Genomic DNA, 20,753 nt, shown 5'->3' with positions numbered 1-20,753 from the left:
GATCATATTAGGGGGTAATATAGTTTAAATAGGTGGCGGGGGTGTAGGGGGCTCACATTAGGGGGTAAAACATTTAATGTAGCTGGCGGCGGTGTAGGGGGTCAGATTAGGGGGTAATACATATAATGTAGCTGGTGGCGGGGTCCGGGAGCGGCGGTTTAGGGGTTAATATATTTATTATTAGGAGTGAGAGGGGGGATTGCAGATAGAGGGGTATACGTGTCGGGCTATGTTTGGCAGGTGTGTTAGATAGTTAGGGGTGATTTTATAACTTAGTCAGTTTTTTTATGCGGCGGCAGTTTCTAAAGTGCCGTAAGTCACTGGCGACTCCAGAAATTTGTACTTACGCAGATTTCTGGACATCGCTAGTTTGTCAGACTTACGGCACTTTAGCATCTGATGGCGCCGTTTATGAGATAGCTCGAGTTGCGAGCTGAAACTACGGGCGGCGCAGGTCTCCATGCTTGCGCCAAAACCTGCACCGTATATCGGAACGTGCCCCTGATTCTCTAACGCTCTCTGCTCTGGCAAGATTATCTAAGAAGTGTCATCACTACTGAGATGCAAAGAATTTTAGAAAGGCAAATTTTAACTTAAAAGCTGTTTATATATCACTGCCTGGCTCTGGATGTAAAGGAGAGACACATGAATTACAATATAAAGTGTAAAAACCCCAAAGATTTTGCAGGATTTCCCTCTTTGCCCCTCAGCGTTTGATCATCAGGCCCTTGGCCTTTTTTTATTCTAAAATAAAAAATATTGTATTAATTTAAACAGGTGAGTGTCTATGCCCAAAACAAAAGGAACAAAATGTTAATTCTCTTTCTAATGAAAAGTCTCATATTTAATGGTTTAGGAAATTGAAATTTTGACATCAGGCACAGAATAAATAGAATTCAAATGCTATAATTACAAAGAAACAGGGCTAGATTAAAAGTGGAGCGCAATTTTAATTTGCACCCTTACATGGGCAAATTTGCCCGTTTTTGGGCGCACGTTAAATAACCAACCATTACAAGTGGCTGGTAAAGGTATAGGAGCCGATTTATCAAGCTCCATATGGAGCTTGATGCCCCTGTTTCTGTGTGAGCATTCAGGCTCGCCGAAAACAGAAGTTATGAAGTAGCGGTCTACAGACCGCTGCTTCATAACTTGTCCGTCTGCTCTGAGGCTGCAGACAGAAATCAACCCAATCGAATACGATCAGGTTGATTGACACCCCCTGCTAGTGGCCGATTGGCCGCGAATCTGCAGGGGGCGGCATTGCACCAGCAGTTCACAAGAACTGCTGGTGCAATGATAAATGCCGACAGCGTATGCTGTCAGCATTTATCGATGTGCAGCGGACATGATATGCTACATTGTATCATGTCCGCTTGCACAATGATAAACCTACCCCTATTGTCTATTAAAAATTAAACTTTCATGATTTAGATAGAGCTTGCAATTTTAAGCAACTTTCTCATTTACTATTATCAAATTTTCTTCGTTCTCTTGCGGCAGTTTCTAAAGTGCCGTAAGTCACTGGCGACTCCAGAAATTTGTACTTACGCAGATTTCTGGACATCGCTAGTTTGTCCGACTTACGGCACTTTAGCAACTGCTGGCACCGTATATGTGATAACTCGATGTGCGAGGTCAAACTACGGGTGGCGCAGGTTTCCACGCTTGCGCCAAAACCTGCGCCATATATCGGATTGCGCCCCTGATCTCTGGTTAATGAATTTGAGTGCAAAATGCTACTGCAAACTTGTGGTAGCATTAAAGGAATAGTCTAGTCAAAATTAATCTTTCATGATTTAGACAGAGCATGTAATTTTAAGCAGCTTTCTAATTTACTCCTATTATCAACTATTCTTTATTCTCTTGGTATCTTTATTTGAAAAAGCAAGAATGTAAGATTGGGAGCCGACCCATTTTTAGTTTAGCACCTGGGTAGCACTTGCTGATTGGTGACTACATTTAGACATTAATCAGCAAGCGCTACCCAGGTGCTGAACCAAAAATGGCCCGGCTCCAAAGCTTACATTCTTGCTTTTTCATATAAAGATACCAAGAGAATAAAGAATAGTTGATAATAGGAGTAAATTAGAAAGCTGCTTAAAATTGCATGCTCTGTCTAAATCATGAAAGATTAATTTTGACTAGACTATTCCTTTAATGCTACCACAAGTTTGCAGTAGCATTTTGCACTCAAATTCATTAACCAGAGATCAGGGGCGCAATCCGATATACGGCGCAGGTTTTGGCACAAGCGTGGAAACCTGCGCCACCCATAGTTTGACCTCGCACATCAAGCTATCACATATACGGCGCCGGCAGTTGCTAAAGTGCCGTAAGTCGGACAAACTAGCGATGTCCAGAAATCTGCGTAAGTACGAATTTCTGGAGTCGCCAGTGACTTACGGCACTTTAGAAACTGCCGCCGCCTAAAAAAACTAACTAAAGTATAAAATATCCCGTAACTGTCTAACACGCCTCCCAAACATAGCCCGACACGTATACCCCTCTATCCGCAATCCCCCCTCTCACTCCTAACAATAAATGTATTAACCCCTAAACCGCCGCTCCTGGACCCCGCCGCCACCTATATTAACTATATTACCCCCTAATATGATCCCCCTACACCGCCGCCACCTATATTAACTATATTACCCCCTAATATGATCCCCCTACACTGCCGCCACCTATTTTAAATATATTACTCCCTAATATGATCCCCCTACACCGCCGCCACCTATTTTAAATATATTACTCCCTAATATGATCCCCTACACCGCCGCCACCTATTTTAAATATATTAACCCCTAATATGATCCCCCTACACCGCCGCCACCTATTTTAAATATATTAACCCCTATTATGATCCCCCTACACCGCCGCCACCTATTTTAACTATATTAACCCCTAATATGAGCCCCCTACACCGCCGCCACCTATTTTAAATATATTAACCCCTAAACCTAAGTCTAACTCTAACACCCCCTAACTTAATTATTATTGAAATAAATTTAAATAATATTAATATTATTAACTAAATTATTCATATTTAAAACTAAATACTCACCTATAAAATAAACCCTAAGATAGCTACAATATAATTAATAATTACATTGTAGCTAGCCTAGGGTTTATATATTATTTTACAGGTAACTTTGTATTTATTTTAACTAGGTACAATAGCTATTAAATAGTTAATAACTATTTAATAGCTACCTAGTTAAAATAATTACAAAATTACCTGTAAAATAAATAACCTAAGTTACCATTACACCTAACACTACACTATCAATAAATTAATTAAATAAACTACAATTATCTCAACTAAAATACAATTAAATACACTAAACTATATTACAGAAAAAAACAAACACTAAATTACAAAAAATAAAAAAAGATTACAAGAATTTTAAGCTAATTACACCTAATCTAAGCCCCCTAATAAAATAAAAAAGCCCACCAAAATAATAAAATTTCCCTACCCTAAACTAAATTACAAAAGTATTCAGCTCTATTACCAGCCTTTAAAAGGGCCTTTTGCGGGGCATTGCCCCAAAGTAATCAGCTCTTTTACCTGTAAAAAAAAGAACACCCCCCATTACAACCCACCACCCACACACCCCTACTCTAAAACCCACCCGATCCCCCCTTAAAAAAACCTAAGTCTAACACCCAAGTGCTCCTTACCTGTCCTGAAGACCGGCGGAGAAGGTCCTGTTCCAGGCGGAGAAGTCTTCTTCCAAGCGGCGACATCTTCTTCTTCCAGGAACCAGCCGGCGCAGAGCGGAGGAGTTGAAGACCGATGACCGCGGAGCTGAAGACCGTCCACTCTGGAACTGAAGACCGGCGATGCTGGAACTGAAGATCGGCGACGCTGGAACTGAAGACCGAGGAGCCATGGAGCGTGGAGGATCCTCTATGAGATGAGAGACACTTTGGTGCGGCATTCCTGGCAGCGTCTGCGGGCTCAGCAAGACAACCGGAAGTGACGCCGGTTTCAGTATAGTCCTTCCATAGAGAGCCAACGGAGTGCCGTAGCAGTGGCGAAACCCAGCCACTATGTAGGTATGGGAAAAAGAGAAGATGCAGGCACTACTGTGGATAGCTTAAAAACAATGAGTCTTTATTTGAAAAGCCATTAAAAAATTGAACAGCTACAACCGCTGTAAAGATCATGAGAAAAGGTACAAAAATCGACAAAGGCAAGGCAGGGGAGAAAAATAGACATAGAAAATTGTCTGACTAGTTTCGAGTACGGACTGTACTCTTATTCATAGACATGCAGAGAGGAGGCTAGACTCGCCTTTTAAAGGGAAAACCTGTGTCTGAAAATTCAGCTGATGTCCATTACTATTGATTGGGACATAAACTTCAGTTAACCCCTCAAAGACAAGTCACGCCTAGTCTCTGTTGGAAAGATTAAAAACAAAGAACGAAATTCTCAGATTATTGTTGTTATTTTAAACAGTGTTACACTCAATATCAGTTAATGTTTTAGTAGGAGAGTCATGAAACAGAGACTGTTGGCGATCTATGTAAAATGTCATAAATGGCATTAGAAAAATACTGTTCTATTCATGTATAATACAAAGTTTATAGGAGCTGAACCATAGTTACATATACCTTGTATCCTTATCTGTTGCAATTGGGCAAAATTACTGTTATGCAAGATAGAGAACAGTATTAAGTAATTGTCCTGTTATAGATTTTCAGATTATAGGTAAATGTAAAACATAGACTTAGAGATATACTAAACTAATGATGGCATAAATATTGAATACACAATGTCTAATGAACAATGTTAAGTAATAGTCCTGTTATGGATTTTAAGGTTATAAATTAATGTAAAACATGGACTTAAAGATATGCTAAACTGGTGATGACATATATATTAAATGCACAATGCATATAGACCCTAGAAAGTAATAATCCAATTCTAAATACAAGATTATATATATTGGGGTATGAAAAGAATGACACTGGGTAAAGAGTTAGATACTAGGAAAATACAAAGGTAATACATAGTGTATTTTATTTATTGCTTTAATTATCAATAAAAAAGTTAATATCGCATTCACGATTCATTCCTTTAGGAAAGCGTGTTTGCAATTTTAGCATCCAGAAGAGTTCTTTTCTCTCTAGGGACTTAAATTTGTTGCCCCCTCTGATGGATAGATTTACAATATCAATTATTTTAATACTGATATTGGCCTCATTGGAAAAAATGTAAGCTATTAAAGTGGTTAGCTACAGCAGAGTCTTTGTTATAATTTTTGATATCTCTGGCGTGTTCGTTAAAACGCTTTCTAACCTCTCTAGAAGTTTGACCTGTATATTGTATAATTTACAGATATTGCATGTAAGGAGATATACCACAAAAGTGGTGCTGCAATTGGCATAAAAAATCTGTACTGTATTCTGTCCCTGTACTAGTGCTAATGAATGTGTTCCCTTCCTGAATATGTGAACACATATTACAGTTTCGACTACCACATTTGTAATTTCCTTTTTGTGTAAGCCAGTTGTGTTCCTTTCTTTTATTTCTAGTGACTAGGCTAGGTGATATGGCCTGTCCTAGGGTTTTTGATCTTTTGGGAACATATTTGATGTTGTTGATAAAGGGTCTGAGGATATCATCTCCTGAGAGTATATGTGCATGTTTTTGCATAATTTTTACGATATCATTGTACTGTTTGGAATTCGCTGTGGTGAAAACAATTGCTTCTTTAAAGTTAGATTCTTTCTTTTTTGTCTTATTCTTATACATGTTAGTATCTGTGTTGTATTTTCTGATTTCCTTCCTACATTTTTCAAGACTATTGACATTGTATCCTCTACTAGTAAGTCTATTCTTCAACTCGAGTGACTGTGTGTCATAGATATCATCTGATTTAGTATTTCTTCGTAACCTAATGAATTGACTACGTGGAATAGACTTTATCAAATGTGTGGGATGTTGTGACGTTGCATAAAGTATCGTGTTACCTGCAGTCTCCTTGCGATAGGTACTGGTGACAATACAGTTTTCAACTATCTCCAATGTTAGATCTAAATAATTTACTCTCTGTGTGTTGTATATTCCTGTAAATCGTAAATTGAATGGATTAGTGTTGATGTATTCTATAAAGTTATTAAATTCTATATAATTTAAAGGTTTTTTTGACAATGAGCAACAAATCGTCAATATAGCGAGTGTATATTAAGATATTCTCAAGCCATGGATTTTGAGTGTTGTAGATATGTGATAACTCCCACCAGGAGACAAATAAGTTTGCAAAGGCAGGGGCAAACTTAGCCCCCATGGCGGGTACCACATACTTGATTATAAAAACAGCCATCAAACCAGAAATAATTGTGTGACAATAGGAATTTTAACACATCTCCTATGTATTGCTTTGTGTAAATATTTAATTCCATCTCTCTTTGGAGAAAAAATTCCACTGCTTGTACCCCCAAATTTTGGGGGATACTGGTGTACAGAGAGCATACATCAATTACCACCCATGTGTAATTCTCTTTCCAAGAGACAGTGTCCATGATTTCAATTAACTTTGCACTGTCTCTTAGATAGGAAAGTTGTTTTTTTTGCAATCGGTTGCAGTATTTCATCTAACCATGCCCCCAAAGGCTCAAATAAGGACCCCACCCCTGAAACAATGGGTCTCCCTGGGGGGGAGATGGGGTCCTTATGAATCTTGGGGACATGGTAGAAAATAGGAGTAAGGGGATGTTCGGTAATTAGATTTTTTATGTCTTTCTCTTAAAGACATCCAATGTTACCCCTTCCATAATCAATGACTGTAATTTCTTTTTATATACAAAAATAGGGTTGCCTGGGAGTAATCTATATGTGTTAGTATCACTGAGTTGATTAATAGCTTCATCAAAGTAATCCTTTTTATTCTGTATAACAATACATATCTCCACCGTACACTGAATAGGAATTCAAGGTATGCGATTAAAAATGGCTTCCCTTGAATTCCTATTGGCTGATTTGAGCCTTCAAATTCAAATCAGCCAATCGGATAAGAGCTACTGTAATTCTATTGGCCGATTTGAATAGCCAATAGAATAAGAGCTACTGTAATTCTATTGGCTAATTTGAATAGCCAATAGAATACAGTAGCTCTCATCCGATTGGCTGATTTGAATTTGAAGGCTCAAATCAGCCAATAGGAATTCAAGGGACGCCATTTCCTATTCAGTGTACGGTGGAGATCGTATGAAGAAGATCCTCCACGCTCCCATGGCTCCGCGGTCTTCAGTTCCAGAGTGGATGGTCTTCATCTCCGCGGTCATCGGTCTTCAACTCCTTTGCTCCGCGCCGGCTGGTTCCTGGAAGAAGAAGATGTCGCTGCTTGGAAGAAGACTTCTCCGCCTGGAACAGGACCTTCTCCGCCGGTCTTCAGGACAGGTAGAGGGGTATACGTGTCGGGCTATGTTTGGTAGGCAGGTTAGACGGTTACGGGATATTTTATACTTTAGTTCGTTTTTTTTATGCAGCGGCAGTTTCTAAAGTGCGTAAGTCACTGGCGACTCCAGAAATTTGTACTTACGCTTATTTCTGGACATCGCTAGTTTGTCCGACTTACGGCACTTTAGCAACTACAGGCGCCATATATGTGATAGCTCGATGTGCAAGCGTCAAACTAAGGGCGGCGCAGGTTTCCACGCTTGCGCCGAAACCTGCGCCGTATATCGGATTGCGCCCCATGTGTGCAGTTAATTTCTAAAAAAATAAAATGAAAAATATAAGCATCTTTTTTTTTAAATTAAAATAACTGCACAAAGCAGTTATAAGGAGTTAATGTCACGGGATGGGGTTGTTAGAAAAAAAACAGCACTGAAAAGTGCCTTTACATAGCTGTCTTTGGGGAACTGTGTTTCAACTATATATATATTATATATATATATATATATATACTTATATACATCTATATTTATGTGTTAATATGTGTAGATACATCTATAAACACACAAATATACTGTATATATATATATATATATATATATATATATATATATATATACACATATTTATTTTAAATATGCTGCCCAAAAGACTTACCCCTGTGCTGCGCTAGGTTCTGTGCCATGCCTATCGGCATCAGAACGAGGATCCCTTTGGAACCTATGGAAGTGGGCTCTCCTGAGTGCAAAGTTAACATGCAATAGGAATTCAAGGTATGCGATTAAAAATGGCTTCCCTTGAATTCCTATTGGCTGATTTGAGCCTTCAAATTCAAATCAGCCAATCGGATAAGAGCTACTGTAATTCTATTGGCCGATTTGAATAGCCAATAGAATAAGAGCTACTGTAATTCTATTGGCTAATTTGAATAGCCAATAGAATTACAGTAGCTCTCATCCGATTGGCTGATTTGAATTTGAAGGCTCAAATCAGCCAATAGGAATTCAAGGGACGCCATTTCCTATTCAGTGTACGGTGGACGATCGTATGAAGAAGATCCTCCACGCTCCATGGCTCCGCGGTCTTCAGTTCCAGAGTGGATGGTCTTCATCTCCGCGGTCATCGGTCTTCAACTCCTTTGCTCCGCGCCGGCTGGTTCCTGGAAGAAGAAGATGTCGCTGCTTGGAAGAAGACTTCTCCGCCTGGAACAGGACCTTCTCCGCCGGTCTTCAGGACAGGTAGAGGGGTATACGTGTCGGGCTATGTTTGGTAGGCAGGTTAGACGGTTACGGGATATTTTATACTTTAGTTCGTTTTTTTTATGCAGCGGCAGTTTCTAAAGTGCGTAAGTCACTGGCGACTCCAGAAATTTGTACTTACGCTTATTTCTGGACATCGCTAGTTTGTCCGACTTACGGCACTTTAGCAACTACAGGCGCCATATATGTGATAGCTCGATGTGCAAGGTCAAACTAAGGGCGGCGCAGGTTTCCACGCTTGCGCCGAAACCTGCGCCGTATATCGGATTGCGCCCCATGTGTGCAGTTAATTTCTAAAAAAATAAAATGAAAAATATAAGCATCTTTTTTTTTAAATTAAAATAACTGCACAAAGCAGTTATAAGGAGTTAATGTCACGGGATGGGGTTGTTAGAAAAAAAACAGCACTGAAAAGTGCCTTTACATAGCTGTCTTTGGGGAACTGTGTTTCAACTATATATATATATATATATATATATATATATATATATATATATATATATACACTTATATACATCTATATTTATGTGTTAATATGTGTAGATACATCTATAAACACACAAATATACTGTATATATATATATATATATATATATATATATATATATACACATATTTATTTTAAATATGCTGCCCAAAAGACTTACCCCTGTGCTGCGCTAGGTTCTGTGCCATGCCTATCGGCATCAGAACGAGGATCCCTTTGGAACCTATGGAAGTGGGCTCTCCTGAGTGCAAAGTTAACATGCAATGCGAACGCAAGTCCACGTTCGCGTTGTGCTTTACTTGTAATACCAGTGCAGTACCATTTCTGTGCGCCATTATTGCGATCCACTTGTAATCTAGCTCACATTCTTTCAAATTGGGTTTCTTATGCTGAAATGGGGTTGTTGTGGGCTCTTTAATTGCCCATTCCAAAGAACATATCAAAGTCATGTGAATTATTTTTTGAAATATCTTCGGAGAACTGGCTGTCTAGAAATAATGAATCTTTTTTTCAACATCCAAGCATCTACTTGGTCTCAGTAAATATTCATTACATTCACTCCTGTTGCGAACATTTGCATAATCAGGTATCAGTATTTGGATAGGAAATCCTGCAGAGTATACTTACTTAAAGAGATACTAAACCCAATTGTTTTCTTTCATGCTTCAGATAGAGCATACAATTTTAAGTAACTTTCTAATTTACTCCTATTATGAATTTTCTTTGCTCTCTTTGTATCTTTATTTTAAAGGCCGGAATTTAAAGCTTAGGAGCCCGGCCTATTTTAGGTTCAGCACCCTGGATAGCACTTGCTCTTATTGGTGGCTACATTTAGACACCAATAAGCAAGTATAACCCAGGTTCTGAGCTAAAAATGGGCCGGCTCCTAAGCTTTACATTCCTGCTTTTAAAATAAAGATACAAAGAGAATGAAGAAAAAGTTGATAATAGGAGTAAATTAGAAAGTTGCTTAAAATTGCATGCTCTATCTGAATCATGAAAGAAAGAAAAAATTTGGATTTATTATCCCTTTTAAACCAAGGCAAGGTGTCTTTTTTCCTCACCCATACTTCAATACCAACTTCTCTCTGAGTAACTTAGATAATATTACAAGCGTTTGAAAAATAATTTTTTTATAAATACCTATAAATTCATTTCTTTGCACTATTATTGGAAGGCCCATTCTGACATATTTCTTATGGTTACTTTTATACCAGATTGTATATAAACAGCTAGGTACAACCACATTAACATGGTTACTACTCACCATGCTGTGAGTATTTGCCCCCTTGTACCTGAAGCTGTCTTTAAAACTGTTCTCTTATTTTATCTAACAGAAGCCAATTAGTAAAGTTCTTTATACTGGGTGCCGCCATCTTGTAACTTGTGTATTATGGCATCCTGAACTTTAACAGATCTGTAATGTTACTGGCTTTTTGATAGCTGTACCTTTCCCTTCTGTTTAGTTCACATATAGAGAGTGGAAATGTTACATTTTTGCAGGTTTTTTGCACAGTTTAAAAGTTACATAACAAATATAAGCTCCAAGATGGTGGCGCCCAGTGTGAAGATGTATAGCTTCAATAAATGATAATTGTCAGAGATTAAAATAAGAGAACAACTTTGAAGACAGCTGCAGATACAGGAAGAAATAGAATAATATGGTGAGTAGTAACCATTCTTACTGTAGTTTTACTCAGCAGTTTAATGTCCCTTTAATTAATGGCTAGTGATTATGAGGCAACCACAGTAAAAACTAATTGCACTACAGATTATAGTTCCAATAAAGGGACAGTCAACACCAGAATGTTTGTTGTTTTAAAAGATAGATAATCCCTTAATTACCCATTCCCCAGTTTTGTATCACCAACACAGTTATATTAATACACGTTTTACCTCTGTGATTACCTTATATCTAAGCCTCTGCAGACTGCCCCTTATTTTAGTTATTTTGAAAGACTTGCATTTTAGGCAATCAGTACTCATTTCTCTGTAAATTCACATGCATGAGCTTATCTATATGAAACACATGAACTAATGCCCTCTAGTGGTGAAAAACTGTCAAATGCAGAGGCGGCCTTCAAGGTCTAAGAAATTAACATATGAACATCCTAGGTTTAGCTTTCAACTAAGACTTCCAAGAGAACAAAGCAAAATTGGTGATAAAAGTAAATTGGAAAGTTGTTTAAAATGACATGCCCCATTTGAATTTGCCGGGCCCCACAGCCCAGTGCTCTTTTTCTCCTCCCCCTGTATACCCTGTGCCCTGTATGGCCCACCCCTGTCCCAACATTAAGGGGCCGATTTATCAAAGCGTCAATCTCGGTGCATTCGCTGGAGTCAATACACTCACCAGACATGGCTAGACATCGCTGTCACAAATCCACATACGATGTCCTTATTTATTAAAAAGTCTGTCAAAAACATGCGTCAAGTATGGAGCAATGAGCATCGGACTGTTTATAAATAAGAGTCATCGATGTTGTGGATATTCTGTTTTTTCAAACTTTATTTATACCATATTATTACTGTCCATGAACAAGCACATTTCTCTAAAGCTAATCTTTTATTTTTCATCTGTTAATGTCCAAGAAATAGCTAGATTAAGATTTATACCTGAACAAACAATAATATTTAATTGTTTTATTTATTTGTTATACCAAAAATCTGATATATGATATTTTCACATAAATTAATGTGTATTTGTATTTCTAGAAATCATGATATGACTATCTCATGTTTTTTTCTTTTTTTTAAATGATTATTAATGTTAGAATTTGTACATATATCTTTGCACATACTTGTATGTATATATATATAAATATATATATATATATATATATATATATATATATATATATATATATATGTGTGTGTGTGTGCTATGTCCGAAATCTTTTCCAAAGATATTTACATGTCCCTAAATTTTATTTTGTTCTAAACAATGTTGTCTTTCATATATCTGTGTTTATTTATACCACTATATGTATATAGTGTAAATGTATTATTATTCTGAACATAAATAATATGTGAATATAACATGTAATCAGGGTATCATATGTATTTATTTGCAATCAATGGATATTTTAAGAGCTGGGACAGTTTTCTCTCTGCACCTGTGTAACCCTTCCTGATTGCAGTCTAGTTTTAAACACCACTCCTACACAGGTGTTATAAAATGGACTGGCATATAAGATGACATTTCTTAATGAAAATTAAATTCAAAAGAAGGAAGAAAAATACTGAAAATATGACAGTAAAGAGGTGATTTTAATTTCTGCTATATCTGATTCATGACAGTTATAATGTTAGGTGGACTATCCCTTTGAGCTATCATGTTAAGATTATATTGAATCAAACATCAATCGATTTTTAAAATCATTGTCAAAACTATTATACTGTGTTCTAATGTCATCATCAATGTTTAACTTTAATACTAATTTCACATATACATACTTTCAAAGTATAATACATAATGTAACAAATGGCACTTACAAGTTTTGATGAGCAATCAGTGACACAAGTATCGAGAAATTTGATTCGTTAGTGATAGTATAAAATGTATATTTAAATCAGATTGGCTGATGTCATAAATCATGTGATTATGCATTTCCCAATCAAAAGTGGTGGAAAATTTCACTAGTTTGTGGGTTGTTTAGGAGTTCGAGTATTGCGTCCAATTTGGTGCGAAGTATTGCGTCAAATTTAGTGCCAAATGCAGTGAGACTTGTATTACATGTGTTAAACATGGTGAAATTAGATTGATTAAAAGGAAGTTAGCTATAGTATGTAATGTATTTATTTTAATTTTTATCCCTATATCTACTACTCCTGCTGCCAGACAGACATTACCAGTCATTAAAACTACTTTTTAAATGAATCTGTCCCTTGAAATTACATGTGATTATAATATTTATTATTTAACATATTATTTAACATATTATTTAAATACTGAACATGCGTTTTTGTTGTCTGTGTGATTTAGAAAGAGTATACAATTGTTATCAACTTTTTAATTTACATAAATATGTAATAAGCTTCATTCTCTTGCAGCATCTAACATAACCTTTCTGGGTTTTCAGACTCCCATTGATTTCTATGGCATTCGCGGCCTCAAGGGTGGCGGTTTAAACGATAGGTACGCTGCGGCGGAAAAGACGCAAGTGTACCTGTTGAATGTTTGATAAATTGGGAAGAGGGTCAAATAGAGTTGAATTTGAAACATTTGGAATGACGCAAGCATCAATCTGCATCGGATTGAGATTGCGGGAGCATACATTACGTCACACATTTCAACATTTGATGATGTTGATGCTTTGTTACTTACGGCAGATTCAATTTGCGTTGAATATGACGCGAGATTCAAGCGGATTCCATCGTATTATCAGTTGAATCTTTGATAAATCGGCCCCCAAATGTTACCTATATAAGAATAACGGCATATATTGCACCTTCTGATACCATAAACACTTCTTCACAAAAAAAATACAGGCAATACATTGCACCTTCTCATACTCTCACCCCAGAAAGTGTGGTGCCCCTAAAGCACTGGGCCCTGGGTGGGTGCCAATCTCGCCCTGCCCAAAGGGCATGCCTGATCAGTAGGACCATGTCATATATTTTATTTTGTTAAAGATTTTTTTTAATTGAACATAAATTTGCAATACTGTTGATATTTATTATTGTCTGTTGTACAAGGTGACAAATAGAGAATAAAATGGGATGTCAATAAAAATGTTATATAATGTGTGATCATGAATGATGATGTAAGTCGACATACAAGACTGAAAGTCTAGTGACCGCTTTAGGGCCATATTACACATGGAGCATTAACAGTTACATGCGAGCGATAAAGGGTATATCGTGGGTGTTTGTGCGCGTCAGGTATTCCGCTCATTTTAGAGGTTAAAATTAACGCGATCACTTGTTTACGCTAGAATGTTCACGATTTACGCTAGAATGATTACCGTGTCCTCAGAGCTCTGATTAACTGTTTTGCTAAACAAAAAAGTGTCACAAAACACATAAAAAAATGTATAAAGTACACTTACACTTATGATAACACTATCTTATAAAAATTATTTAAAGAAAATATTGCACAAACAAGTTATAAGGGCTCAAAGATATGAGATCTCAGGTGTTAGAAAAAAAAAATGGCAGGCAAAGGGCTTTAACATAGAGATACATACATATACATTTCTAAAGATGGATTTATATGTATTTTTATATATATATATACTGTCTGTATATATATATATATATATATATATATATATATATATATATATATATATATATGTGTGTGTGTGTGTGTACATATGTATAAATGTATTTATATATGTATATATGTATTTAAAGACATATATACATATAAATGCATAAATACAAATATACACACATAATACATATATAAGTGCATTTTAGCCCTTTGCAGTTAAGTAGATGAAAACCCGAAAAAGCATATTTATGCAATATTCATTTTTAATTAAGGTTTTAACTTTGTGTTTAATGTAATTATTTCACATTCCTATGTTCTGCACATAGCAGAATATGTTCTAAGTGTTTATAAATAGATATTCCTATATATATATATATATATATATATATATATATATATATATATATATATATATGTGTGTGTGTGTATATAGCTATAACTATATATACTCGTGTGTGTATATATATATATATACCTATATATACAGTGGGGAAAAAAAGTATTTAGTCAGCCACCAATTGTGCAAGTTCTCCCACTTAAGAAGATGAGAGAGGCCTGTAATTTTCATCATAGGTATACCTCAACTATGAGAGACAAAATGTGGAAACAAATCCAGACAATCACATTGTCTGATTTGGAAAGAATTTATTTGCAAATTATGGTGGAAAATAAGTATTTGGTCAATATCAAAAGTTCATCTCAATACTTTGTTAAGTATCTTTTGTTGGCAATGACAGAGGTCAAAAGTTTTCTGTAAGTCTTCACAAGGTTGTCACACACTGTTGCTGGTATGTTGGCCCATTCCTGCATGCAGATCTCCTCTAGAGCAGTGATGTTTTGGGGCTGTCGCTGGGCAACACGAACTTTCAACTCCCTCCAAAGGTTTTCTATGGGGTTGAGATCTGGAGACTGGCTAGGCCACTCCAGGACCTTGAAATGCTTCTTACGAAGCCACTCCTTCATTGCCCGGGCGGTGTGTTTGGGATCATTGTCATGCTGAAAGACCCAGCCACATTTAATCTTCAATGCCCTTGCTGATGGAAGGAGGTTTGCACTCAAAATCTCACGATACATGGCCCCATTCATTCTTTCATGTACACAGATCAGTCGTCCTGTTCCCTTTGCAGAGAAACAGCCCCAAAGCATGATGTTGCCACCCCCATGCTTCACAGTAGGTATGGTGTTCTCTCTCCTCCAAACATGACAAGTTGTGTTTCTACCAAACAGTTCTACTTTGGTTTCATCTGACCATATGACATTCTCCCAATCCGCTTCTGGATCATCCAAATGCTCTCTAGCATACTTCAGATGGGCCCGGACATGTACTGGCTTAAGCAGGGGGACACGTCTGGCACTGCAGGATCTGAGTCCCTGGCAGCGTAGTGTGTTACTGATGGTAGCCTCTGTTATGTTGGTCCAGCTCTCTGCAGGTCATTCACTAGGTCCCCCCATGTGGTTCTGGGATATTTGCTCACCGTTCTTGTGATCATTTTGACCCCATGGGGTGAGATCTTGCGTGGAGCCCCAGATCGAGGGATATTATCAGTGGTCTTGTATGTCTTCCATTTTCTAATTATTGCTCCCACAGTTGATTTCTTCACACCAAGCTGCTTGCCTATTGCAGATTCAGTCTTCCCAGCCTGGTGCAGGGCTACAATTTTGTTTCTGGTGTCCTTCAACAGCTCTTTGGTCTTCACCATAGTGGAGTTTGGAGTGTGACTGTTTGAGGTTGTGGACAGCTGTCTTTTATACTGATAACAATTTCAAACAGGTGCCATTAATACAGGTAATGACTGGAGGACAGAGGAGCCTCTTAAAGAAGAAGATACAGGTATGTGAGAGCCAGACATCTTGCTTGTTTGTAGGTGACCAAATACTTATTTTCCACCATAATTTGCAAATAAATTCTTTCCAAATCAGACAATGTGATTGTCTGGATTTGTTTCCACATTTTGTCTCTCATAGTTGAGGTATACCTATGATGAAAATTATAGGCCTCTCTCATCTTCTTAAGTGGGAGAACTTGCACAATTGGTGGCTGACTAAATACTTTTTCCCCCACTGTATATATATAAACATATAAATATATATAAATATGTATAAATACACTTTTTTTGCTCCATTGACGTTTATGGGGGAACACATTATTGCGAGCGCAATATTATAAGTTCATTTTTTGTGCTCGGCAGGTTATCGCACAAGCAAAACAGTTTACTTTTAACTCGTATGAGCGCAACCTGATGCACGCAAAAAGCTTACTTCTAGCACAGTTAACACTCAAGCAGGAGCGTTAAATAATGCTCCACTTATAATCTGGCCCTGAGTCTTTATGTCTATTTTTTTTTATCTATTACGTTAAACTTTTTATTTTTATATTTTTAAGCAATCTCTGTTTTTTTTTTTTTAAATGATGTAGCAAATGCCATGAGCAGTCTCAGAACTGGAGCCATCATTGATGATGGGAGACTTTGAGGCCTGAGAGTGCATATGATGCATGATCATGTGCTTCAAAAACGGTGCTAATTGGCTCCAGGGGAACTTCCTGCATTGCTAAACATGTCCCCCAGTCGGATCAACTGCCGTTTAATTGTTCCATGCCGTCCTAAAGGTGTTTAAGCCCATCGCTTTTAGGATGGCATGGAACATCCTACCTTTTGCGGCGTCAAGTGGTTAAAGATTCTCCTTTTCTGGTGTAAAACAATACTGATAAATGTTCTGAGATGAACATATTATTACTTAAAGGGCCATAATAATCAAAAGATGATATGCTTTAATCCGTTAGAGCATATAATGTTACAGCTATTGACCCTGCTCTACTGTGTGTTTAACACCACAAAGGGGTTAAATACACAGTAGAGGTGCTGCTCTGGACCCGCGGTGCACTGTTGGTCACTAAATAGCTACAAGACTCTCTTGAAAAAGAATGGGTTCGAAAAGTACGGGGCATTTAAAAAGCCAAAGCAAAAGTTTTCTTTTATTTTTTCATATCCCACCCACATTTTGCAATTACAAAGTAACAAAGCATGAAATAAAACCAACTATTGAAATAGAACTATTGTGCTTTATTGTTCTCTTTTTTTAGATAAAGAGTTTAAATGTCCACATATTTCTCCTTTTTTATTTCGTATTTCTCCTTTTCAAAAAGGGTTATTGTTTTTTAACTAAACCTTATAAACATTCACAATATCATAACTTAAAATTCATTTAAGCAAATTTTGATATTAAAATTATATATATATATATATATTTTTCTTGTTTTTAATGACAACAAAAATATTTTATAGGCAGTTTTTTTCACACCATTGGCTTTGATACATTTTAGGTTCATCAGCATTGTTTCAAAGTAGCACAGTTCTTGTTCAATATACATTAGTTACTCTAAGACAAGTGGAAGTACCATTCCTAATAAACATGTTGTTTCTAGTGCATTAATATTTTCCTAAACACAAGTTAAGGGTTAACCTAAGAAGATATAGGAAACCACCATGGAATATTAAGGCACCTCCACTGGGGTAACGTTGGTCTTGAAGAACACACAAATATTGTTGTAAAAAAACACATCTACAGTGGTTGATATATCATTTACAAATATTTTCCAAATTATTACTCGGTTTGAAAACGTTTGATTGCTAGCTGCAACTGACACAGCAACAAAGAGCCCTCTGCAGAAAAAATGTCAATAGTCCATATTAAAATATGCCTGAGAACAACTTTCTGTTGAAGGTCTCGGTAGCTCTAAACTCCCTGCCAAGGACAGTACCCATGATTTTCTTTCCAAATAAATAAAAATAACAAAAATATAGGAAAACAAAAAATGAAACAAAACTAGGACTCGTCAGTGGTTTGTTCCGATAAAGACTGAAGAAGGTTCTTGTAAATTACAGAGTTCATAAATCGTGGATAGGAGTCTCTGTGCATTAAGGTGTAGATTTGCAGTTGAGCATCATCAAAAGTGTGTTGTGTTGGCTCAAGCATATTCCTATTGATAACTTCTCTCACTCTGGAGTCCAGGCTTACCTGCAATTTAAAAACAGACATTTAATCACCATTGCAATATCCTTGCAACCTTTATACCATGGTCATACATAAAAGTTTAATGTACCCCACTAACTGATACCCCCTGCTGTGACCAGCACAGGATTTGTACCTGCTGTGCTATAACAAGAACAGCTTTCTGTATTTAGCTAAAGGAGAAACAGATATTAAATATAAACAACTAAGATGATTGACAGTTTTTTTTTTTTTTTAACTTTCTCTATATTCTGAAAAAGGCAATAATGATGTAATGCTCCATTGTTCAAGAACATAAAAAGGTCAAACTGCTGCACGAATAGTCATTATCCTGCACACCAGGTCTTCAGAATGGCCCCTTGGGATATCTCACTTGGAGTTCCTCCTAAATGTCTTTCTTTTGTTTATTCCTACAGATGTGTTTTTTTTGTTCTTGTTATATCTTCACAATTTAAATATCTGGCTCATATATTCTTTAAAATGTAAAAGGTTTTGTACTTAACAGTGAATCTAATTCAATAATATTATCATCAAATGATTGGCTAATAATTAAAAAACATTATTTGCAGAAAATCAGTTTCCAGACTTTTAAATAATCTGCAAACAACATTTTCTAACATTGAAAAATAAAATAAATGTACTTAAAATTGAAATTATTAGCCATAAACATGTTTTTTCCTTGGTATTGTTTCCTGTCATCTAAATAATGTAAGGGCATTTCATCCCTTGTTTGTATAAACTCATGTAATAGTCAATCTGGATGTTTATCATTATCATTTATTTGTAAAGAAACAGATTCTGCAGCACTATAAACATAGCTATAATATGCAAAGGTATCATTTGTAAGAAGCAAATGGGTAGAGTTGTCAAATGTTCTAGTTCTCCTTTCATGAACAGGTGATCTACAGGACAACTGGGCTTGTAGGTAGGAAAAAGTTAGCACATAATGTATGCATCACTGAGTCTTTAAAGGGTGTTTAAAACTTTGAGGACAGTCTTGTGGTATGAGGCAGGGAGACCCTCAATATTGGGCCAATTTGGAGAAGTTCTATAGATGGAAATGTGAGTCAATAACATGAGAGGAGGTCATAATCACAGCAAAAGGGACATGCGGGAGAGTATCTGGAGACAAGGTCAGATATATAGGGGAGATCAGTGTTATAGAGGGCCTTGAATGTTAAGGTCAGGATTTTGTGTTTTATTTTGGAAGCTAGAGGAAGCCAGTGAAACAAATGGCAAAGAGGTGTAGCAGATGAGGAGCGCCATGCAAAGAAGATCAGTCTGGCAGATGCATTAATTATGAATTGCAAAGGAGATAGATGGCAGATAGGGAGACCAGAGAGGATGGAGTTGCAATAGTCAACTTTGGAGATGTTTTTAAGATGGAAACTTCAAGAATTGACCAAATGCTGTGTGACCCCATGGCATCAGGCTTTAGGGGTTGGGGTAATGGAGGGGGTCAAGATTTTGGAAGAAGGAGAGGAGATAAGGAGCTTAGTTTTAGAGAGATTTAGCTGAAGGTGAGAGGACATCCAGGATGAAATATGAGAAAGATAGTCAGTAACACAAGTTAGCAAGGAAGGGTATAGGACTGGTGCAGAGATGTAGATTTAGTTGTCCTCAGCATACAAATAATACTGAAACCTGTTAGACTTTATAAACTAAAAGGTATGGTTAGACAGGTAGGAGAAGAACCATGAGAGGGCTGTGCCTCAAATGCCAAAGGATTGGATGGTATGCAGCAACAGAGGCTGGTTAACAGTATCAAAGGCTGCAGACAGATTTAGAAGGATGACAAATAGAGAAATTACATTTAGATTTTAATGTAAGTAGCTCATTAATGATTGCAGTACTTGTGCAGTGTTGGGGCAAGATCCAGATTGCAATAGATGAAGGAGGGAGTTTGATGTGAGGAAATGTGATAGATATGTATATACTAGCCTTTCCAGATGTTTTGAGTCAAATGGAAGTAGGGAAATATGGCATTTAAAGGGACACTGAACCCAATTTTTTTCTTTTGTGATTCAGATAGAGCATGACATTTTAAGCAACTTTATAATTTACTCCTATTATCAATATTTCTTCATTCTCTTGGTATCTTTATTTGATATGCAAGAATGTAAGTTTAGATGCCGGCCCATATTTGGCGAACAACCTGGGTTGTCCTTGCAGATTGGTGGATAAATTCATCCACCAATAAAAAGTGCTGTCCAGAGTCCTGAAAAAAAAAAAGCTTAGATGCCTTCTTTTTCAAATAAAGATAGCAACAGAACGAAGAAAAAATGATAATAGGAGTAAATTAGAAAGTTGCTTAAAATTGCATGCTCTATCTGAATCCCAAAAGAAAAAAATTGGGTTCAGTGTCCC

General features: G+C 36.8%; 1 protein-coding gene across 1 annotated transcript in view; it reads right to left on the bottom strand.

Moving 5' to 3' along the window:
• Positions 1-17,987: 17,987 nt before the first annotated feature.
• The window catches only part of RGS20 (regulator of G protein signaling 20), a 32,830-nt gene continuing 30,064 nt past the window's right edge, over positions 17,988-20,753 (bottom strand). Inside the window, exon 4 of the mRNA XM_053715041.1 lies at positions 17,988-18,392. Within this exon, the coding sequence (XP_053571016.1) occupies positions 18,201-18,392 (192 nt within the window). The 3' untranslated portion in view covers positions 17,988-18,200. The remainder of the gene's footprint in view (positions 18,393-20,753) is intronic.

Source organism: Bombina bombina, chromosome 5 (assembly GCF_027579735.1).
Source record: "Bombina bombina isolate aBomBom1 chromosome 5, aBomBom1.pri, whole genome shotgun sequence".
Lineage (NCBI taxonomy): Eukaryota > Metazoa > Chordata > Amphibia > Anura > Bombinatoridae > Bombina > Bombina bombina.
The sequence above is the reverse complement of the archived record's forward strand: the minus strand, read 5'-3'. Positions and strand labels throughout refer to the sequence as shown.